We start from the raw sequence: 24,086 nt of genomic DNA on the forward strand, positions 1-24,086 counted from the left end.
AGAAAATCAATATACATGATTTAATAATGCAATGTACTGATCCAACTGGTTTCACAGGCCTAATTCCTGGCCACAAGAGCATCGCCACGACAACAGGCACCAGAATAACAGATCTACTGCAAGCGTGCTAATTGAATGCATGCATGTGTGTGTGTGTGTGTGTGTGTGTGTGTGCACATACAATGAAGAAATGAGCAGGATATTCTTCATTTCTGCTATGATGAAGTAGGATTTAGGCAAAAACACACACGTTCACACAAACATACAGGCACAGATACCCTCAGCAGGTGAGCAAAGCTGAGTTGACACTTTGTCAGCACAGTGTAATTTGACATAATGAATGCAAGCATCGTTACTGTTGTTAATTGGCCAGACTAATTATACTCTGAGGACGTCATTAGAGAGAACCTGCCGCTCCAACTGTGTATGCGTCTCTGTGTGTGTGTGTGTGAATGAGTGTGTTTACAAGTCAGGTTGGGGCAGGCAGTGGGAAAAGTGCAGGAGATCGGAGGAGACTGGAGGTGGGCTGAGGTGAGGAAGGGGTGAAGTAGGATGTAGAGGTCAGGACTGATGAAGGGTCATGTTTAGGCCCCATGGAGGGGGGTGAGTTCAGAATTAAAGCCAGAAAGAGGTGACAGAGAAGGGAGGAGGTTTGCAGAGTGAGAGCAGGGTGAGGTGAAATGTCAACCTCATAAAAGTTTGTCAGGGTGCGCTGCCAAAGTCAGGGCAACATATATACTGTATTACACTGCCACTGCTTTCAAATTCATTACTTTTATTTGTTCTGAAAGTATAAAAACAAACACAGAGTGAGCACAAGCACTTTTGGATATGATTTCATTATTCTTGGGATGTAAAATATCCACATATTTATCAACAACTAGCAGGTTATTTTTATTTTGACCTTTAAAAGCTGATATTTATTCATTTTAGAACTGTTACTGTAAATTTTGGTACAGTTGCAGAAATCTTATTCACTTACTAACTTATTCATTACTACCTATTTAAACTCTGGATTTAAATGTGTGCATGCAGTGAAATGGGTTCAAGTGCATATGTATGTAAGGATCAATTAAATTATACAGTCATTTCAAGCTGGTTCAATAATAATTAGAAACAAGGTTCTTCTGCTGCCTTAAACACGTGAGTTACTCAGCAAAGGCTGAAGTTATAATGGAGATAAAATAGTTTTGAAAATGTAAAACAACCTCAAATAAGCCAACTTAGTAGAAGCTGCAGCTGTTGAAGCCATTTTGTCTCAGTCAATTCATCTGAGGCTGCTCCCACAGTCTGTTAAATTCTAACTCTCCAATGGTCAGACCTAAATTCAATACTAACCTTCATCATGGTGTGTATTGTTATTATAAAAAATAACAACCATCACTTCATTCATTCACTTTCTACAGAAAGTTTCCATTATGAAGGCGTCCTTCAAACTACAAAAGAACAAAAAATTAAAAATCTCATGCTGGGAAGTCTGAGCGGAGTAAACAGATTTAAAATGAGATAATCTGAGTTTTTAAAATTTTAAAAATGTATTGACTTTAAAGTTAATGAGAGCAGCTTTAAGGATTCCACTAAATTCCTGCATCACGTTTTACAGTGAAATAGATAAGTTGTCATTCAAGTGTTGAACAAATTTTAAGAAAATTTCAATCCACTACAATTATGTGAATACTAAAGATGGTTCATCTGTCTCAATGGCACATTTTGATTTTCCACCTGAGCCGAGCATAAAAACATTGAACATATAGTTAAATGTAGACAAAACTATAATGAGTCACCGCACTTCACCCAAATCTACATAACACCCCCCACACACACACACACATAAAACAGCTTCTGAAAAGCCAAAATTGTAATACTTTTATCCCTGCTACACAACAGTACTCATAACTTAAGTGAAAAAAAAGACACTTACAATGACAAAACAACAAGCCTGCAGAACGTGTTAACGCCTTATGGCTAAAACAGCATCAGTGGAGTATTTACTTAGTTGGTGATTACAGCCAAGCAATTGGAGCAAATTCTGAGAAACAATATGGGCTCGCAGTCCGTCATCAGAGAGGGAGGGATGTGAATCTGCGACGGGTAAAGCGTGTAATTTCCTAATTCTGATCTTGCAAGACAATCCGTCCTTATCAGTGTCTGATTCCCACATTGGAAGAAAAGTAGACAGAGAAGCTGCAGGCCATCACACACACACACACACACACACACACACAGACTACACAGAAGACAGAGGCATGAAATTACATAAAGGAAAGGGATACAGATAGAAAGACTGAAAGACTAGTGAGAGAACAAACAGGCCTATCAAACGACCACAGACCCAGATAACAAGATAAGGCCTAATCAATCAATCCTTGCACACAGAGAGAGATTGCCCTAAGTGGCTCATGAGTCCTGCAGTAAATTAAATCTGCACACTCCTTCAAGTAAGACAGAATGGGAGGAGTGAGAGTTGGCGAGAAAGGGAGAAAGAGAGAGGGGGGATAATAGGGGGTAATTTCATCAGCATGGGCCATGATGAAGCTTTTACACGGTGGTTTGAGAGGCCAAACTAAAAGGCTGGAGGTTTGGTGATATTGAATATGAGTGGTGTGTCATGATTAGATTTGTAAGAGGATAGCCAGGAATTAGATTATAGGGTCTAATGCGGATATCTGAAAGGGTGTCAGATCTTAAGGGTTTGGAGTGTGTGTGTGTGTGTATTTGAGTGTGTGTTGAAATGTTCTTCCTGCAGAGGAGAAGCCAACAGAGGAGCCTAACACATGGTGATTCACTTTAATTCACTCACTGCTGTGTGTGTTGTTTTAGCTTATACAGACTAACCATCACTAGGCTGGTAAACAAAAAAAAGCATAGCCGCACAGAGCAGAAGAAGAAATAAAAAAGGATGTGAGTGTACATCTGCATTTGCTGAAACAGAGGTGCCAGTGTTCATGCAAATGATAAATCATTTTCTTGGTTTTCTGTCCTGAGGCCTCAAAGCCAAAGTGTGTGTTTCATTTGGCGTAGCTTCACTCCTTGGTCACTGGAAAATCGCCTTCACGAGGCAATAATTAAGACTATTCAAATGTTTACTCTAACATCTGCTCTGTTTGTGTGAGTGCATCAGCCAACTCCAGCCCTGAGTGTTTATCCAGGGAAAATACCAAGTCAGCATAACACAGCACCAAACATTAGTAAAGACTGATGGTCCTGCTGATGGACACAGCACGCTGGTGTGTTTCTTAGTCAACTTCGACTTGTCCAGGTCACTCACAGACGCAGCCATGGAGCAAATCACTGTATTCAAATATAATTAAGCAAAAATGAAAGTTGGACTGTGTAACTTCTCAAAGAAGAAATCAGAGTTCATCTTGTAAGCAAAAAAACAAAACAAAACATATATTTCATTCACTTTGAGGCTTTGCTGCAACAACTTTCTTTGTTCTGTAGCTTCTAGTGGCTAATGATAGTAAACTTAAGGCTAATTAAGACTTGTCCACAACTGCGTGCAGGCGTCAACACGTCCATTATTCCTCGTCCATTATTCTGCTTGTTTTGCTGTTTGTTTTCACAAGAACTTTTCTTCCTCCCTGATTTCTATTTCCTGCCTTCTTCTACATTTTCTGTACTTTGTTGTTTGAGCACCACCTAGTCAGAACTTTAACATTTAAACAAGTAGAACTGCAACAGCCAAGCAACCATCAATGACAGACGCATATGTGCACATACATGCAGTGATGCAGAGTCTAGTCTTATGTCGCTATTGTTGTGAAGTCACAGCTGAGTCACTGCAGGTTTTTTTACTCTTCTCTATTTCTGCTACTGTTTTAATTATTTATTATACATTTATCAATAAATGTCAGATTAACCACTAATAAGTTAATAATGGTAATCCTATAAACTGCCCCTAATCAAATGGTAGTAACAAAATGTCTTTGGCTAGTGTTGGTCCTTTCTAATTGGTAAAACAGAAAATAAAAACCCTCGACATGGTGAGAGGCACAGATACTAGATGGATGGAAGTACATGGGAGCATATCTAAATAAATGTACTTACATGTGACACAGGAGAGAAAACAGTTGCATTAAAGTACAAGCTGTATCATAATCAGAATTAAAGCAGCATCAACACTGCTATTAATGTCCTTAACTATGCAGTTTCCAAAAACAATGCACTTTCCATTACAACCTTAAGTCTATTTATGTCTCATTAAGACCTGTTTTTTAAAAGGAATCTCATTCAGGGACACTAATAAATGGCAATAAATTATTCCAGTGAATGGCTGCCCAGTGCAGTACAGTTTTCTTTAAACCATTAGCTCCAGGTTAATGGCTTAATGTGCAAACACCTAGTGACTGCAGACATTAGGTAAATATAGTAGCACATTTTCCTGAAATGTACAGTACAGGAGTAAAATTAGAAAGTCTCCCGGAGCACAAGGTAAAGCATCAAGTAAGCAAACCACTGAAGCTTAGTTCAGTGTCTCACTACCTCTCTCACGACTCATAGACTCCCACACAACACAAACACATCCAGCATATGTACAATCAACAAATCTAAATTATAAGAGGGAATGGTGATGTAAAGCAAAGTCCTCATAACAAGAAATGGATGGACAACACATGCACGAAGACACGCAGAGACACCCTAATAAAGTTGTCTGAGTGTTGTTTGGCAGGGAGAGTGGGAAGGGAGATTCATGAGTTTTAATATGCAGCAGAGCAACTGAAAAGTGGAAAACCAGACAGTCACACAAACACACCCCTACACTGAGACAGATCAGTTTTTAGACCTGCACACGAAGACACACACAAAACTATGAAGATGTTTTTCTACTCGTATGGTGACAGACAGCAGCTAACACACAACAGATCGGTCCCAGCAGAGACCTCAGAGCCCTCACATCATTAACACCTCCTGCTGCGTACCGCTGTGCTTCAACTGTCTGGGGACACAAAGCCAAGAGAGGGAAGGAACAAGAGACAAACACTTAGGACACAGACAAAAAGGTGCTATAAATGCGTGTATTAATGTCTCTGTGCATGTGTTTTTATGTGTGTGCAGTCTCTATCTCCCAAATGCCTCGACTCATCTGCTAATTAGTCAGGAGCAATTAAGTACACTTAAACTAACCGCACACAGAGGCAGCCTGAACACACATCCAGGTAAACAAATAATCACAAACACAGCGAATGACTCAGTTTGACTGTACCGGTTAATAACAGCACAAAGAGTCCTCAAATAGAAATTGAAGAAAGGAATAATTGTCTATGAAGACAGAGAAAGGCAGACAGAGAGAGAGAGAGAGAGAGAGAGAGGAAAGAGTAATAAGGAGCAAAGAATAAAGGGAGGAGAAAGAGATAATCATAAGTCCCAATGGACAGATTGAGGCGGAGTGGATTCTATCACATGCTATCTCTCATTTATATGCTAATTTGCACTATTAACAGAGAGTAGAAGATATAGAAGGAGAGTCTAACAAATACCTACTGATTGCTGTTTGTTCATTAGTGGCTTTATGTTTTTAAACAAATGTTGTAGTGAGCAACTAGCCAACTGTTACCTTTCTAACCAAAGACAAACTGTGTCTCATATCATGGTGAGTGCAAGAAACAACAATGCGGAAAGTGGATGGTTGAAATGAAATGAGAAAAATATATACAATAAAGCCAGAAAGAGTGATGTTATCAATGTAATTCAATTTGGATTAATGCTGCAAATCATCTCCTTTCATCCCTCCTCCCTCCCTGCCCTCCTTCACTTTTGTTCCGTTATGATACTGATAGCCACTTGAGTGCTTCTCTCACTTTCTGCTTTAAGCTCATACTGCTGCTGATCCCAGTCCAGCTCAATTAACAATAAATATGGAAACGCACACACACACACACATGCAGCGTCAGATTACTTCACTGACCTTTAAATATACAGGAGCAAAAAGTTGCCCCACTGTTGCCTTTTGTCTTGTAATAGATTTTATTTTTTTTAGTCTCACTCTCATGTTTAAAAGCTTCTGATTTGGGGTTTTTGTTGTTGTTGTTGTTTTTGGACCTGCCCTTTGAAAATATCATTGCACGTGTTTATCACAAGTTGAGCATCATACTAAAAAGAGAAAAAGTCCAGTATAGATGAGTTTTTAAAAAATATTTCACAAGTGATAAATTTTCATAATACATGCTCATATGATTTTTCAAATATTACACATGTGAAACGTTATTTGTCAACACTAATGTCCTGTAAAATTGCTTCATTACAATAGATCTGCTGCTTAGCTGTTTAGACTTGCCTTTGTTTATATATATTATATATATTATTATATGACATAAAGACATAAAGTGTTTTATGGCTGTTTTTTATTTAAATAAAAAAATGCTCTTATCTATATATAGGGGTTTATTATACATATTCTAACACAAATCAGCATCCACCACAGAAGCGTCTGTAACAAATTAAATCCATCATGATTTTAATAAAGTTTCTTACCATTGAAAAAACTACAACTCCCATAAAAAAACTACAAGTGCTGAAGCACCTCCAGGTCATTGTATGGGTCCCACCCATAACCACACAACACTCAGTCTCTGTCATTCACTCAACAAATGTATAATCTCTTCATCTCAACACCACAAAGGGCCTGAACTAACTGTGACCACTCAGTTTGGTGCTAGAGCTTAGGCTGAAAATGAAATGCTGTGCAAAAGGCTGCTGTGAAATATCAACGGGACTGAACCATCTGGTTTCAGCAACAAAGCTCAATAAATCCAGGGGACCAAAACAGCAGTTAGCAGGTGAAGTACACACGTTTCCCTCAAGAGCTGGTGGAGACCAAAAACAGAGGTAAAAGGAGAGTGACTATGGGACTTGATGATCAAGCAGCCAGAACCTCCAAATGGATAAAAATGCTGGACGTCTGAAAAATAAGTGTCAGAAAGTTCCCCTTAGGAACTTAACTTCTCAACTAGTTTCTGCAGCCCCAGTGTGGTCCAAAATATAATTTAATGAAAGCCACCTGTGTCTTACCAGGGGTGGACGACCAGGGGTGGTTTTTGTGCGGTCAGAGAAAACTGCAGTGTTATCCAGCTGGCGGTGCAGGAAGGGACTTAACTGGACCTAAAAGTAGAAAGTCGTGTTGTTTACATGCGGTGTATTCCCAGCTGACCACTAAACCACATCCAGGAATCACTTTGGGTAGCAGCTCCAGGTGTCGCGTTAAATCCCGCAGTTTCGCTTTGAGACACGTTTTTCTTGCTTATATTTGTTCACATTTCGGGAAACTAATCACGCCGAATTGGTTAGTGGCAGTTCCGGTTTGCTGTGTTTTTTTTCGTGTCCCGGCAACTCTTGCTAAATTACTTTCATAAGGAAAAGTCTTAAAAATGTGACGATTCTCAGGCAAGTTCTGCTTTTTTGATCTGAGTGGGTCTGTGGACGTTTTTATGAGCAGTGGACACGTAAACTAACCCACTTAACATGTTGATAAACGGAGCCAAGAAGTAAATCCAACGTTTATCAATGAAATAAAGTGAAAGTCCAAAATTTCCTATTAAATTTCACTTGAGATCACATGTTTTTATATTTCATACATGAAAAAATTCATATGATACATTTTCTACAGGATACATTGTTTTTGTACTTGCTTTTTGAAATAATCATATGTTCATACCTTTCTAAATAAAGTCACTTCATTTGACCGTGTGTGGTTCGTTTAACGGCACTTCTTTGGGACCGTTACAGTTTGTTTTTTTAAAAAGCGTTTATTAAAAATATATTTGATGTGAGTGGAAACATTTACAGTCAGATGGCGTTTGTTATTCATTGAGCACGTATCCTCTCTGTCTTTCACATCTTTCAAAACATAACCAGGCTATCCATCCATAGAGGAGCTTAATCTGTCTGCACACAATATTCACATTCACACACACACACACACACACACACACACACACACTGATCATTAATCTCCAGCCTTGTCACAGACACTTTGAGAAACACAAAGAGGGAGACCTGAACCAAAATCCTGAAATGATTTTCCCGCCTGTCACCACCACCAATGTGTTTCTACGTTTTACTGTGTGTGTGTGTGTGTGTGTGTGTGTGTGTGTGTGCAAGTACAAGTACAGACCACATGCAAAGGGTTTCCATGGGCGACATGCAGAGGTTCTTGAGGGGGTCTCAGGGCTGTGATCGCTTTTCCAGTGCTGTCGTCACAAAGACACACTTGTACTTAAACAGCACTTTTTGTCTAAACATGGTGATGGGGGCACAGACGCAAAAACACAAATCAGGAAGCAACATTTCAATTGCAACCATTTTGTTCCCACTTGTGTTTGCATGCGTACACTGATGCATCAGACGAACACCAAGACTCACTGTCACATCAATTCCACATAGAATCAACCCCCTCCTTCTCTTCTGAAATCTATCCGCACTCTTAAAATCTCTCATCACTTTTCCACATTATTCTCACTGCTTTGCTCAGGCAGAACATATTGTGCTGCTGTGTGTGCATGAAAACATTTCATACAAGCACAAACTAAATATCTTGGCTACAGGTGGTCATTTTTGAATAAATCAACTACTGTAGGAAACAAAATGAGGTTAGGTTCAAGATTTGAGTTGGTTATCGAGTATTTCAGCAGTGTATCCTCACATTAAAACTCATTTCATTACCTGCTTAATTTAAAAATAGCCCCCGTATGTATACAAGTTACTTCAAGAGATGTTTCATGGCCAAAGATATGTGCACAGAGTCAAAGTTCTTCTACAACAAACTGGGAAAAGTTGAAAGTTGTACTGGGATGTCTACATACTTAATATAGTCTAATTTTAAGTGCAGCAATTGCTTCTGTGCAAATGTTACTGCAGATATTTCCCTTATTAGAGACCAAAAACAGTGATAAAGTAGAACAAATGAGAAACAATGTTAGACAAAAAACAATCACCAATTAAAATGTTTTTAAAAAGTAGCCCTGCTGTCTCATCAGCATCAGTTTGCATCTGGATTTGTGAATTCTGAGTTGAGACACTAAAGCTGTGAATAGCACACAAACACAATCCTATTATACACAACCATTCATAAAATCTGTGGTGTTTGTTAGGAAACACAAAGTTAAAGAGATAAAGGGGTGAAGAGAAAGAGTGAAAGGAAGTTTACAGTGTGCCAAATTATGAACACAGCTTCTCTTTGAATCTTAAAACGATGAAGAAAAGAACATAAAAGCGTGTGAAACAACAATACCAACAGGCTGAGTGTTTGCTAACGTGGAGTTTACACTACTTTAACATAAATTAAACTGATTTAAGCTGTGAATGTTTGAATCACATTATGTCAGAACAGATTTCAGCTCCACTGAAACGCACCGAACTGTTTAAAACTCTGTGAATAACATGTGAAGGCCTGCTGTGTTATGTAAATGAAGCACCTCAAAGGTACATTTACAGTCAGCGCTCAAACCGCAGCCTCGCGCATTATAAATGTACCTTACTACGTTGACTTAAAGGCACATTTTTACCCCAAAGATAAACATGTTCTGAAGTTAAGTGGAGACATGATTGATTCAGACACACAGCGGTGAAGAGATGGAACGTTTTATCACGCTTTGAGGAAAGAATCAACACATTTTCACACATAACAACAGGAACAGATGCTGCCTTTAGAGAGGAAAAAATTACACTAAAAGGCATTAAAAACAACAACTGGAAGCTAAAAGTCCATTTCCTTGCTCTTTTCTTCCATCTTATTTCTCTTTTTCCCTGCTTTGCTTGTGTAAATAGATATTAACTGTTTTGAGAGTGTTTGACCTCGTCACTCAAAGATTTGTATTTCTGTGGTTTTGTTGCAGCTGACAGCTTTTTCCACAGGTGCTCTCAGTCGTCACCTGGATCTTCTAAAGCTAAAATGATACAAGACAGAGAACTGCTCAGATTTCACACAGAAATCTTAATTCTGAAAGTGAAAATGTTTTATGTTAACTTCTATTTTATACATGTTGAGGTTCAGAGAAAATCTGAAAACATCAAGAAATCAGATTTTTATAATCGATCGTATGATCTCAGTTTTGAAATATAAAAAAATGTTATGTTATGTTCTTACAATAGGAAAAATCTTCAATGACTTAATTGGTAAAGATAAGACACAGCTATGGAAGATTATAATATTTAAAAAGGGAGACACTACACCGCTGACAAAAACATACAATTCAAATATATGAATGAGAAAAATAATCCTTACCATGCTCACCTTTTGTGCCGAAGCTCATACTTTTTAACTTCATATTCTGTGAATGAATTACATTTTTTGTTTTGAAGAAGGTAGTTAGTAATTTAATTAAAAACAAAGGTTCATAAAATTTAGTTGCTTTGAGCTACAAAATGCACAGTTCCTTATAAAAACCTGGCCATGCAGTTGGCTCAGAGCTGGCTTCTGTTTAGAGTTTGGTGTATTTGTAATGTACAAGGCAAAAATCTGTAAATAAGATTTGGTTTAACTGGTTTGTGACATATCTTTATTGTCACTTTTTAATGACTATTTATTCATTGTTGTCGTCAGGTGTGTTATGTAATAGTTCCAGTAGAAAAAGAAGCGATAACAGAAAGTTTTCAGGCCTGTCTGCTATGGTGAAAAGAAAAAAAAAAAAAAATTGAGATTAGATTTTCTTGTCCTTGCACATGTTACAGTACAAGGCAATAAAATAGATTTAAAATTGAACAATAATTAATGTTTATGTTCTCAACTGTGAGTCTGGGTTGGGTTAGTTTGCAAAAAGAGCAAATCTAAAAGTTTCTTCTTAAACTCCTGACATGAAAAGGCTCATACTGCCCCCTAGTGGTCACACAGAGAACATGCCTCTTCACTTGAGGACTGTAAATCTGCTGAGGTTAAATGTGGTTGGCATATTAGAGAGCACAGTCCCCGATTAAAACTGTTAACATTGAGCAGTCCTAAAAGGCCAAGTGATTATAGTCACCATTCAAGTAAAGTACGACTATATTTTCCAAAGAGTAGACACAGAGCGACATGGTCTGTTAATGACGTTGTCTTTTAATAAAACGTATTGCAGTAGTTAATTTAAAATCCAGGTCACCATTTCTCCATTTAATATTCACTGTTTTACCAACTTTACTGTTATATCAACTTTGCACAATATCCACAGCTAAAAAACTGAAAACTAAAAAGGGACAAGAACATTAACATATAACATACATACAATCATCACACAAAAACTCTATAAACAGTTAATTCAGCTAAGACATATTAAAACATACAAATCCAGATCCAATGTGGACCAGCTCTTGCATTTCCAGAACGCACAAACATCTGATCAGTTATATTTGCTTTCAGTTTGAAAACTTGTACCTGTGAGCGTCAACCATAAAATCTCAAACTTCACAGGAGAAAAACACTATGTCCAGTGACTTGAATATGTTCAGACATCAAATCCCAATTAAATCATTAATCCAGGCCATAATAGGTGGTAAATTAAAAAAAAAAAAAAAAAAAAAAGCCATGTCTACATACTTTCTCAGACACTTATTTGAATATTTAGAGGCTATAAGAGGTTAAATTATTTAAAATCTCACCAGCAAAAGCAATGGAAATTATGTATATAATGAAATCTAATTTTCTTTTTGTTTAAATGACAAAGGATCTTCTAGAAACTACAGGTACGCAGCAAAAGACATTGTGGTTAAAAGAAAAATGCAGTTCAACATGTAGAACAGCAGCCTTACCCTGAGGTTACTCACAGAGTCACTGATTACTTGTATTTGGGGTGAAAACATGATCAGAGGGCAAGAAACAGCTGTCTAACCTCTGCAATGAGTCTTGTTCTCTATCATCTCCCATTAGCATCAGTGCTACTGTCTGCAGGCAACATCTCAATGTGTTGAACATGTACGAAGATATAACAAGGCAGTGTGTGTGTGTGTGTGTGTGTGTGTGCGTGCGTGTGCGTGAGCTTTAAGTCGACAGATTAAGACTAGAAGGGGATTAAAACTAACAACTGGAGCACTGAACCCAATCACATCACGGCTGGTGAGTCATTAACCCCTCAGCATCTTCTGTGTTCGTGTCATAACATCAGAGCTTGACTGATGCTGTCGACAGAGGGAAGGGCATTTTGCCCCAAACATGACATGACATGACATCACACACACACACACACACACACACACACACACACATAGACTATCCATTGATCCACTGTATCCATGAATAACAGGCTGAGTGCCCTGACACTAAGACAGCAACAAGCAACAAGCATCAAAGAAAGAATCTGCACTTTGAGGAGCGTCATTCCTCCTTTTTGTTCCCCCAGCTGAACAGTTTGGCCACCAGAGACTTTTTCTTTGCTTTGTCTTTCTTTATGTCTGAGAGAGAGCAAGACAGAGAGAGAAGGATGACACAGACGTAAACATTAAAAGGTGAGATCAGTTATTTTTAAAAGTGGAAGAAAATGTTGTGTTTATCAGGAACAAGCACTGTAAAAAGATTAATACTGTATTTGGAAAGTTCTAATTTTTTTCCTCCCTTACTCATAAATGTAGATGATGCTTAAGAAGACGATGTCTTGGTTTGTGGTGCAGGAGTTATTTCCATTTCTGATTACAGCTCAGTATTGTGACATTTGCAGCTTGACAAAAAAAACCAAACTATTTTTACCAAATCGTCCAAAGATGTAAAGTAAAGAAGTAAAAACCTACATCTGCTCCGTAATTTAAATCCAAATGTATTTCTTTTAAAGTGGAATTTAAATTCTTTCCAGACATTGAGATTATGGAAATCTAATCTTAAAGGTCTTGACAACGTAAATATTTGAACAAATTAAAGAAAATTATAAAGTGAACTTTCTGACAAAGGCTTAATATCTATATGAGCTTGATAGACAGTATTTGCAGCTCTGGTCTTTTTCACCACTGAGAGTTCACGAAGCAGGAGCACTGTTGCGATGGCTGCCTGTGGTTTAATGAACTCAGTGTGTTAGACCGGAGCTGGTCGGTGTGTGCTCACCTCAACAGACACCCATGTTCTCTGTGATTTTAAGGTGCACATGTATCACATGACTGTACACAGAGTGGGAATGAACTGTGAAACTTTGGCATTAACTTTATGAATACATTAATTTGAAATGGCTAGTCTTTAACATTCACTCACTGCAACATAACGACCTTTCACTGAAGTTCAATAAATCTCCACAATTTCAGTCCTGTTTTCCCAGCCATGAATTGCAAATGAAGCTGGCTTTGCCTCTCTTCTATCAGGGGGTCAAATTCACCGGTAACATTATCCATTTGTCTGAGAGGAAGACCACTGACAAAAAGAGGGGGAGAATTTTGTTTGATGCTTTTTCCATTAGCAGTCATTAGATCAAATGAGATGAAAACATCGCTCAGTGGCACCTTTAAAAATGCAGCACATTCACACTCTTCCATGGAGCACTATCAGAATTCTATCTACTTCAATTAGAGGTGTCCATGATGAAATCCTCAATTGGATAATTTATAAGCCAACGAAGTTGCAGTGACACCAAGGTTGTGATAACTAATGAACAGAGCGGTGTGTGTGTGTGTGTGTGTGTGTGTGTGTGTGTGTGTGTGTGTGTGTGTGTGTGTGTGTGTGTGTGTGTGTGTGTGCGTGCGTGCGGTGTGGTGTAGTGGGTGGGATTTGGACAGCCTGTGGAGGCGGTGGCAACACTCACTTAAATTCATCATCATCTTGTTTAGTTCCTCATCCTCTTCTTCCTCCCTGAGAAAAAGTCAGAACACACATTAACACTGTAAGTCCTACACAATCAAATCCTGACCTTTACACACGGAATAACGTGAGCTGCCTAAAACACACCTGATTCTGTCCTCATCCAGACCCTCTACGATGGCGTTTCTGTCATTGACAATCTCCATCAGTTTGTCCATCAGTTGCTCTTCTCTCTTCCTGTCCCAGGCGGTTTTCAGACGGTCTACACACAAACAGACATATTTTAGTCTGACACCAGTGACCTGTTTCTGGTGCGTGTCGTGGTAAATGTGTTGTCTTGAAGCCCTCACCTGGTTTTTCTATCAGTCTTCTGAGCTCCTCCTCAACAGTGGGCTGCTCTTCCTCCAGGTCCTGAGTTCTCGCTCTGCACGTAAGAACAGCACATAAACATAAGCTGAAGTTGTGTGTTGTATTTGTTAATATCACCAGCAACTGCATGTCCTCGGTCGGGGTGTGTGAAATAAAGGCCTGGCCTTGAACAAAGGCAGGGAGCTGAACAATTACAGTACCAAGACGCTTCAACATGCTGAATTAAAGAGGCCATGAGTCTGACTCACATGGACAGCTCCTACCCTTTAACCAGAATTCAGATCTAATCATGTGTTCCTTCAGAGGCACTGGGCAGTGCAGGCTCTTTAAGTGTCCTCTTTGTAAATGTTAAAATATGAAAGGACTGAATAACTGCAGTGCATGTGTGTTTTGAAGCAGCATCCTGCTTCTCACTTCTTTGTCCACTGCAGCCCGTTGGGGGTGAGCTGTCCTGTTCCAGGGCGCCCTGCTGGAGCACGGAGGAGGGAGGACACTGGGAATTCAAACTGTCAACCTTCTGGCCACAAGTCTGTTTTGCTAATCGCTAAATAGTGGCATGCCCTTTTACTAAGTGTGCTCATGTGTATGCGTGTGTACTCACATGTAGACCAGTTCAGACTCCCGGCGCATGGCCACCTGCTTGTTCCTGATCAAGTTGAACCACTCGACCATGAGCTCGTTTATGAGCGAGTCATCTTCACCCTCTGACACACGAACACACACAGTCAATACCAGGCTCTTCCTTCACACCATGTATGGATTGAGGAGGAGGCTCATACAGGATGTGTGTGTTTATCTGACCTTCCTCACTGCTGCGCAGCCTTATCTCCAGCTCCACTCCTCTCTTCTCCCACTCGTTCAAATTTTCTTCAATCTCATCAAGCTCCTTCATAATGTCTTCTTTGGGGATGTAGTCTGGCTTCATCTACAGATGCCACAGAGATACACACAAACACAGCAACACAGGTGAACACGTACAGTACACCTTAGTTAAATTACATCCTGCCTTCCCCCTCTATTTAGTGTGAAGCCCCGAAACTGACATGAAGCAGTAAAAGACGAGTAAAAACGAATAATGAACACATTAACAAATAATGTTCTCATAGTATTATTCTGTAAAAAATTCAAACTGAGTGGAGTAAATAACGTTTTAAACTTTCTTTTAAACTCAGTGTATAGGAAAAGTGTTTTTAATCAAAAGATAAACATCTTTAACTTCTTTGAACATTTTTAACTTTACCATTTATTTATCTTTCACTAGTTAATATTAATATTATCAATATCAATTTGAATTACCTGATGCTTATTATATTACTATTAAATAATTATTTTATACTAGAATTTTGATGCTGCAGCAGGATACAGTACAGTATGTGGATGATTAACATGCAGCGGCTCAAGGTGTCATCTTCTAAATTCTTTAATTTAAACTGATATGTGAAAGGATTAAGCAAAATTTTAAAAATGTACCTTGGAAGTTTTTAATTTTGACTCAGTGTCATTTGCAGTTATGACTTTCTGGCCATTCTGCGGTCCTGAAAAAAGAAAAGATACAGAAAATACAGAAAGAAAGTGAAGAACGAGACAAAGGTGAGCAGAAACTCTGAGGGTTTTATTTTTCCTAAGAAAAATATTTCTGTTATTTGTGTAGAAAGAAAGAACTGGGAATAAAACAGAATAGCGAGAGTATTTTTGTACAGTAGTAAATTGTGTTTTTACCCTTTGACACTGGTGATGTGACAGAAATAGTTGGATTGAGAAGAGCAGAGGAGGAGGATGTCTGTGACTTCCCAGTTCCACTGGCCCATGATGTCGGAGGCTGTGAAGGACCAACAGGTCTGTGGACGGATAGACAATGAGCAGAAAGAAAGAATTTAATGCTTTCATTGCCAATTTATCTGCCATTGTAATTAGTATCCTTTTTGTCTGGCTATAGTCTTTGGTTTTGATTTATGAGAGTGAGAGGAAAAGGTCATCTGGAGAAAGAAACCCTTGAGCACTGAGCATATGTCGCACCACGGAGGACACTACTCTGACGCCATTTGGAGCTCACATGCATGTGGCGGAAGGAGCGAGACTGAAAGCTCTGACTACAAATGAAGGCTGAGCCATTTGGACAAGCAGCAGGTACAGGCTTCCTGTGGGAGGAATGGCTGCAGAGATGGATGAAAGGCTGGATCAAAAGATGGAAGGATGGATAGATGGAAAGGACATCCGGAGACAGTTAATGCTTGATGACATTGATATGCTGTGAACCCACCCACATACAGATAATCCCTGTTGTGGGGTCAGGAGGGATAGGAAGTAACAGACAGCAGTCACAACACAGGACTAGGTTTAGGTCAATAAATCAGGTCTTACTTTGTTTCTTTGACAGGTTTGAGTCTCGACCTCCAGTCTGCAGGATATTCATTTTCTGACACTGTTGAGAACAAAGAAATCAGACAATTATTTTTATAGTTATTCCACACACAAGCCAGTTTTCCCTTCCGTGTTGTTCTAGCAGTTAGGGGGGCCACCTCACCTTTAGAACAATAAACGTACTAAGTGAAACCATTCTATGTGCAGTTACCAAAGTGTTTGTGTTAACCTGAAGTTTTGGGTGATGCACTGCCAGGCTTCGAGCCCCCTTTGTCTGCGGTTCTGGCTTGGAGTCCACTGCTGCTGGCCGGGGTCGATTCAGAGTTTGTGGAGACTGGAGGCTGCAGGTCATCAAGGATTGACGGGTTTGCTTTCAGTCTAACTCTCCCTCTGACAACCTCTGGCTCCTTCTTCGAAGTCTCAACTTGAGACTGAGGTCTGATTATAAATTACAAGATAATGTAAATGCTGTTATTCACCAGCAGGGGTCAGGCTAAAGCAGGAAGTGAAGTGTAACTGTGTGTGTCAGGTTGGATTACTTACTTGTCAGTTTTCTTCAGTGCTACATTTGTCCACGATGCCTTATTGTTGTTATTGTTGGTCTCCTCTGCCAGTGTCTTGGAGATAAAAGCTGCTGCTGACGCTTTTGTCTTTTTATTCTCATTGTCCTCCTGTTTTGCACTCACCTTTGCACCAACCTCAGCTTTCTCCCCAAACTTATCCAGGCTGACATTTGTTTCCTTTCTGCCAGCACCACCAACATTTATAACCACAGTCACAGGCTGACCTGATGTGGCCTGCTGTACCTTACCAGACCCTTTATTTACGTCCATGTTGGTAGGGGGTTTTTTCTCTTCATTGTTAGTGTTGGTCTCTGACTGGAAGAACTTCAGCTTGGACTCCCTTGTCTTTGCTGCCATGGTTGAAATACCAAGAGAAGCTGTAGTCGAAATAGGAGTAGCAACTGTAGTTGAGACACGGGGAGAAGATGTGGAAGAAACAACCGGAGCAGCTGGAGTTGAGACACGAGGAGCAGCTGGAGTTGAAACACGAGGAGCAGCTGTAGTTGAAACACGAGGAGCAGCTGTAGTTGAAACACGAGGAGTAGATGTGGAAGAAACAACAGGAGCAGCTGGAGTTGAGACACGAGGAGCAGCTGGAGTTGAAACACGAGGAGTAGATGTGGAAGAAACAACAGGAGCAGCTGGAGTTGAAACACGAGGAGCAGCTGTAGTTGAAACACGAGGAGTAGATGTGGAAGAGCTAACCGGAGCAGCTGGAGTTGAGACACGAGGAGCAGCTGGAGTTGAGACACGAGGAGTAGATGTGGAAGAAACAACAGGAGCAGCTGGAGTTGAGACACGAGGAGTAGATGTGGAAGAAACAACAGGAGCAGCTGGAGTTGAGACACGAGGAGCAGCTGTAGGTGAAATGCGAAGAAGAGCAGCTGTAGTTGTTACATGAGGAGCAGCTGTGGTTGAGGTGCGAGGAGCAGCAATGGGCCTTGTGGTGACAGAGGTGGTTGTAGGGAGGGTAAAGTCACAGGTCCGCGAAGCTGCAGGTTTGGAGATAAAAGCTGTCCGACTTTCTTTAGTAGTAGCAGTGATGCTTGAAGCTGTGCTGGTTTTCTCTGTTGGAGATGTGGGTCCCAGTCTGGAGGGTGTTTGGGTCGGAGTAGCTGCGTTGGTTTTAGTGGAGTCTGCCAGAGGAGTGAATTTGGAAAGAGGAGTGTTGGTGGGTAAGTCTCTGAGAGGTGACAGTGTGTTTGTAGGAGACATTAACCTGAAAGATATAAAGCACAAAACAGAGTGGTTACATCCAGGAAACTCGACCCATAAAAAGGTTTTCGAATTTATCTTTTGAAATAAATTGTCCATTTAAATTATCACTAAGTAAGGAGTCATAACTAGTTTCCTAATGCACATTTTAAATGTCTACCATTATTCTGGAGGCACATTTCAAATGTTACAGATTCAAGGATTAATTCAGAAAATAATGTTAGTACAGGGCAGCATGGTGGTTTAGTGGTTAGTACTCAGGGGCCTTTCTGTGTGGAGTTTGCATGTTCTCCCTGTGCTTGTGTGGTTTTCTCCAGGTACTCTGGTTTCCTCCCACAGTCCAAAAACATGTATGTCAGGTTGATTGGTGACTCTAAATTGCCCATAGGAGTGAGTGTGAGTGTGTGAGGTTGTTGGTCTCTATGTGGCCCTGTGATGGACTGGTGACCTGTCCAGGGTGGACCCCTGCGTTTCACCCAAAGAGAGCTGGGATAGGCTCCAGCTGATCCCTGGGACCCTGGTTAGGACTAAGCAGGTATAGATAATGGATGGATGTTAGTACAGTTCTTACTTTGCACAGGTCCTGTGATAGAGCTTCCCGTCCACTAGATGTCGCTGCACCAAGTGAACATGCTTGTTACAGGAGACACATCTGCTACTCAGGGTGCCTGCCTGATGGGATTTCTCAACCACAACATCCTGGAAAAAGGGAAGAATGTGTGAGGGGGTTTCATCAACTGGAAATGACAACTTCATTCATGTCAAGTGACCAATTCATCACTAGACATGCTGTAACTGATCGAAGGCAATATGGGGTTTTTGTTTTGTAATAGCAGTTTGGTGCAGACGCAAAAAGAGATCTTTATAGGTATTTAGGTCATCCTTGACATGTTTGGTGACATGATCCCCATCAGTGAATTCAAGGGATTTTTAGATGTCGGACACCCAGATTTAATTAGAGATGCTTGTGCGAGTATTCAGGCTGCAAAATGTACCTGCGTAACATTTCTGGTTTGTTTTGGAGAATGAGAGGGCCTTGTGATGTTGGAAGAGGGGGGAGGGCTGTTCTCTCTGGCAGGCTTGGTTGAGGGGAACACCTTAGCTGTTACCGGTGGGTTCTTCTTCCCAGATGGTTCATCTGTGGAGCCCTCAGCTGGACGCTTAATACCTCCCATGCCACCAACTGTGTGCACACACATGGATGCACAAAGACATACAGTAAATACACATCATGAGGGAAGGAGAAACCGATGCAGAGATGGACACAGTGTGACAACAATACTTACTCGGGGAGCGTCCATGGAAATAGTTGTAGTACTGGGAGACGTATGTCAGGATACTGAGGCGGTCAGGGACCTTAAGAGCCACCATGTCTTCTGCATCCAACAGTGCTGGGATTCCCAACTCCTCCTCTGCAACCTTGAACGCCTGCAAATAACATTGACTTTAGCCAACAAAACAGATGAAGCTCAGGGAGGATTTTTAGAGTCTGTAACAAGACAAATATGGAAACACACCAATAAATCAAGTAAAAGCAGACTGTCCAACTCAGCAGGAATTTTTCTTGCAACTTCACACATTAGACAAGAACTTTGCCATGTCTTATAAAGCATGTAAAAGACTGTGACTGTCCTACAGAAACGTATATGTTAATATTCTCAGAAAGATTTAAAAACTGTTCAAATATATTGAGTCCTTTTTATTTTTGCCATTCATCCTAGAGCCTGGCTGGACCTCATATGTCATATTCTAAAGTGCTGAATTCCCACACTCTGTCAGCACAAGTGCAGTCACGTCCAGGACCAAGACATTGTCTTTCTACCAAATAAGGTGTAAAGTGAATTCAACACTTTCTTTCGCACAGTTTAAAGTGGCTAACCATCAGATGTGCAGGTTAATTAGAATTTAAACATATTTCTTTCTTTTTCAAAGTAAAGTCTGAAGGTCATCTGGCTACTGCATATCCCCATCCAAATAGCCACGTTCTGCCCACAGATCAACTCTGTGTGAAGAGAATAGTGTGCGAGTCAGGAATTTCCAAACTACAGTCACATTCAGCGATTCCATGGAGCCGAAACAAACAACAAGCAGAGGCAGGCAAACGTGCACTAGAGGCATAACTTAATCAGTAATCTGATGATGAAGGAACTCATAAAACTCTGTTTACTTTGCCGTGCCCTGTGTCACCTTTCATCTTTTACAGCTTATTGCTGTTTAATTAACGTCCTTGTTTCTACTTTGTTTCAGTCCCAAACCAAAAAAAAACTTTAAATGACAGAGTCTCATCTTCTCTTCTGTTCTACTTTACACAGAGTTCAGATGTGTGTAATGTGGAGCTACTGTCAGTCTCAAAGCAGAGCCCAACAATGAGGCTGCGTGGAGAACATTAAGTGAAGAATGCAACGCTACAGCCAAAATCACAGACTGACAGACTGAAACGCTGAGTTTGGCAATAACTTCACATCTCTGCTGTGTGAACATGTTTCAATTTTACAAAATCACTGTTACCCAATGTCTGGTGGTGCTAATGCAATATCCTGCAGCAACGCACGTAGAAGTATTTTATATCTGCAAGGTATCACGTTTGCTATTGATAGAGCAATAATTTGTAATTATTTATTGATCTTCTCCTCTCATAATTGCCAGGTAAATGTCCTGCACAGGCTCCAGAAGCTCCTTTCAAAATGCTTGTTTGCTGATCAACAGGTGAAAACCAACAGATTCAAGGTTCACATACTGTGCATTTCACAGTCCATCACCATCATCACCATCATCATCAACATCATCATCATCATCATCATCATGTAACAAAAGTCTTTGTTTAGATCACATGATGACAAAAACAGAAAACTCAACCCACGAAATGAACTTTCATTACTAAGGACATTTAATTACAGAGAGGTGTCATTTAGTCGACCCTTCCTGATATAAATGGCATCAGTTTGATTATTGACTATCAATCCAGTGGTGGACAGACCAGGTTTTACCACGCATGGCACTGGGTCACTAGCTTGACTAAACAGTGTTTAGCTGGAGAGACTTGCTTATGAAGGGAATACAAGTCTGTCAGGTGCAGAATGTAAACATGACTTACCAGTTTGTTGTTCTCAAAGACATTTTCCTTCTTCAGTGAATCAAAATTGCTGCAACAGAGAAGAAAATCATGAGCAACCACACATGTGATCCAACCTCCCTTCCTCCTTTATGTGTTTAGAGTCAGTCAGGACCAAAACATGTGTTATTTAGTCATCCACAGCCCCTTTATTCCAACATACAGCGTGACACTGACCCATATAGAATCAGGTCTTTAACCAATGTTTAGTTCAGCCCATGCAAACTTAAAAAGAGCCTCCCTGCTGTTCAGGCTGGTGGTAAAAAGTGGGCTGGAAATGCCCGGAGCAGTTGTGTGTCTTCTTGAATGTGTCTGCCATGCTGGCTGCTCTGAAGCGAAAGCACACATTTCAGTGAAAAACTGGCTTAAGGTCATCAGCAGATGATGAGTCATGTTTTAAGGGTAATATCTAATGTGAGCAAATCTTACTCAGACCATCAGACCATCTTGTGCCAAAACACTCTGTAGCTATCAAATATTTACTAACTATTATTCCCCACTGGAAATTCCCTTGTAGTTTTCAAGACAGGTTTCAGAGAGAGAATGAGACCACAGCTGAAATGATTAGTCAGTGGACAGACTTTTAATCAGGGTCAACTTAGCTCAGTGATTAATTGTTTGAGTTGTTTATCAAGTAAAAATCCCAAACATGCTTTAGTTCCAGGGGATGGTCCACAACTAGTCAGGATTTAACAAAGAACAGATGTTTGAGTTGCACCCTAAAAAAAACAGAGAAACAGCCACTGGTGTTTTTAGGGGCAACCCAGGGTCTCTGTCAACACAGAAGCCAATAATAAGGAATGTCTGCCTGGATGCTTGAATGTTTTTGCTTTCAGTTTGGAGAAAGTCAGTGAGGACTGATGTCAAAGTCGATTTTCATCTTAAGACATTCTTTTCTAAGAAAGTGTTTCTGGGTTTCATTATTCCACTCCTGCCTTTTTACACAGTAAAGCCACCACTCAGCAGACCCCCTGGTGGGTTTGGTCCACAGCTGTGCCATCCATCTATCCATCCATCCATTATTCTATTTAGGGTCACGGGACAGCTGTGCCCCATATCCTGCTTTTCCGTCAGACACACCAGCAGAAGTTTGTTCCTTTTCAGAAGAACCGCTAAACCTGCCATCAAACTAAAAAGCCAAGAACAGTCTCCTTCCGCACAGAGGCTCTGCTGTAGACAGACCTGACTTGGAGTTCAATGCGTGTCTTTAAAAAGTTGGACACCACAGCCCCCTAAACTCCTGTGTGTGGTCCGGTCTCTGGTACTTACATGAGATCGGGTCTGTGCTTGTGGATGAGGGCGCAGAAAGCCAGGCCATCCCTAAAGGAGGTGGTCATGTTGGTGATGGCCACATCCCGGTAGCCGTCACACCGGACCCGACACCACTGCTGCAGAGCCTTCACGGCGGCCATCACCGAACTCGGACCCGCACACAAACTGCAGCTGGAGCCGTGTGAGAGCTGGAGACTCGCCGAGCTGCGCCCACCCACTCTGCCTCCAGACACCAACTTCACAAACTGGACTTCACAAACGGACGCGCTGGATCCAGGAAATGACAGAAAGCAGGAGAGTGTGAGAACCACGTTCCCTAGTCTGAGAAAGTGCGAAGAAACTGGACGTGACACCTGTGAAAGGTCGATAGTGACGCGACATGGGTGGAGCCCAGCCCGCCTTGGGCTTTAACTCTTTGTGGTTTGTGTGCGTGTCACATGACTATAGTCAGCATTTATGAGCCCAAAGGTGCCAGCTCTGAAGACGAATAACCTCCAGCCACCACAAACATAATCCACTGCCCGAGTCATTTCCAGTCTTTATTTATTTATTTATTTATTTATTTATTTATTTATTTAGAAGTGTGGTCAAATACACAATAATGTCTGTGGCTGAAGTGTGCAGCTATTTTAGTAGCTGGATAAACTGAAACCAGTTAACCAGGTGTGGTTGTTGTTGCAGTGAGCCAGCCTGTCCGGTCCTGTCCCCACCTGGTGTGTTGGAGGAGGCGTGCGGTGCACGCTCACCTGACGCCTGTGCGCACGCTCTGTACGTTCACCTTGTTCACGTTCACGCCATCTGCAAATACCTGATTGTTTTGGTTCATGCAAAGTTTGTTTCAGGTCGCCTCTGGTTGTTAGCAGGATATGATCCGGATTTCAGTAAAGGTATTGGAAATCCATTGGCAAAGAAACAGGTTAGAATATCAGGCGACCACAGCGCCGCCATGTGGCCATTTATAAACGATTGAACAGGCTCACTTTCTTTGTCTCAGACTCATTTTCTTTTTTTGATTTGTATCCAAACCTGTTGTTCTTTCATGTTTTACATTGTTCTCCATCAATTGGATGCCACATTAATGTTGTTAGTCTATTTCATATCAGTGGGTTCAGTAAACATGTAACAAACAAACCTGTCACACGATTAATGGAAAATTCACTTTAAAGCAAACAATGGATTAGATGTTTGATTAGCCCATTGTTTAGATGTTTAGACTGTTTTTGTTTATTCCCAGTCTCTCATCTGTGCAGAACCAACTGGGCTGGGGAGCATATTGGAGCATCTCACTGCTGACGAGTCACATATTCCTCTAAGGAGTAGGTGGAGAACAAATCAGAGCTAAAAGAATTCCACAGAAATTTCCTTTCTATTTTTCCAGGAGTCAAACGAAACAAAAACAAACCTGTTTTTTCTCCCAGTCAGATGATTCTGGTCCAACACAGTTTCAAGTTCTGGCTAGATACAGTTAAATAGACACCACTTTAACCGTCAGTGATTAATTAAAGTTTAC

At 40.6% G+C, this 24,086-nt stretch overlaps 1 protein-coding gene across 2 annotated transcripts; it reads right to left on the minus strand.

Annotated features, from left to right (window-relative positions):
• Positions 1 to 11,011: 11,011 nt before the first annotated feature.
• LOC113128253 (MICAL-like protein 2) lies at positions 11,012 to 22,933 on the minus strand. 2 transcript variants are annotated; one of them, XM_033325271.1, is made up of 16 exons: positions 22,574 to 22,933; positions 21,287 to 21,335; positions 19,479 to 19,620; positions 19,188 to 19,375; positions 18,764 to 18,891; positions 16,958 to 18,196; positions 16,644 to 16,852; positions 16,415 to 16,475; positions 15,773 to 15,891; positions 15,524 to 15,588; positions 14,855 to 14,978; positions 14,655 to 14,757; positions 14,035 to 14,108; positions 13,832 to 13,946; positions 13,689 to 13,735; positions 11,012 to 12,360 (listed from the first exon to the last, which is right to left on the minus strand). In XM_033325271.1, the coding sequence occupies exons 1-16, from the start codon at positions 22,714 to 22,716 to the stop codon at positions 12,284 to 12,286; spliced, it is 2,883 nt and encodes a 960-aa protein (XP_033181162.1). In that variant the 5' UTR covers positions 22,717 to 22,933; the 3' UTR covers positions 11,012 to 12,283. The 2 variants fall into 2 exon arrangements, with proteins under 2 accessions (XP_033181162.1, XP_033181163.1); XM_033325272.1 differs by lacking the exon at positions 22,574 to 22,933 and adding an exon at positions 21,482 to 21,732.
• Between the last annotated feature and the right edge of the window lie 1,153 nt (positions 22,934 to 24,086).

The sequence above is a fragment of the Mastacembelus armatus genome, chromosome 1 (genome assembly GCF_900324485.2).
Source record: "Mastacembelus armatus chromosome 1, fMasArm1.2, whole genome shotgun sequence".
Lineage (NCBI taxonomy): Eukaryota > Metazoa > Chordata > Actinopteri > Synbranchiformes > Mastacembelidae > Mastacembelus > Mastacembelus armatus.

Bases quoted from the DNA above. Each gene is read 5' to 3' on its own strand.
- LOC113128253 (XM_033325271.1), bottom strand. From the start codon at position 22,716: ATGGCCGCCGTGAAGGCTCTGCAGCAGTGGTGTCGGGTCCGGTGTGAC. The intron at 18,892-19,187 runs GTACATTTTGCA...CCCTTTTTCCAG, and splicing joins AAACCAGAAATGTTACGCAG to GATGTTGTGGTTGAGAAATC. The intron at 16,853-16,957 runs GTAAGTAATCCA...ATTTATAATCAG, and splicing joins GCACTGAAGAAAACTGACAA to ACCTCAGTCTCAAGTTGAGA.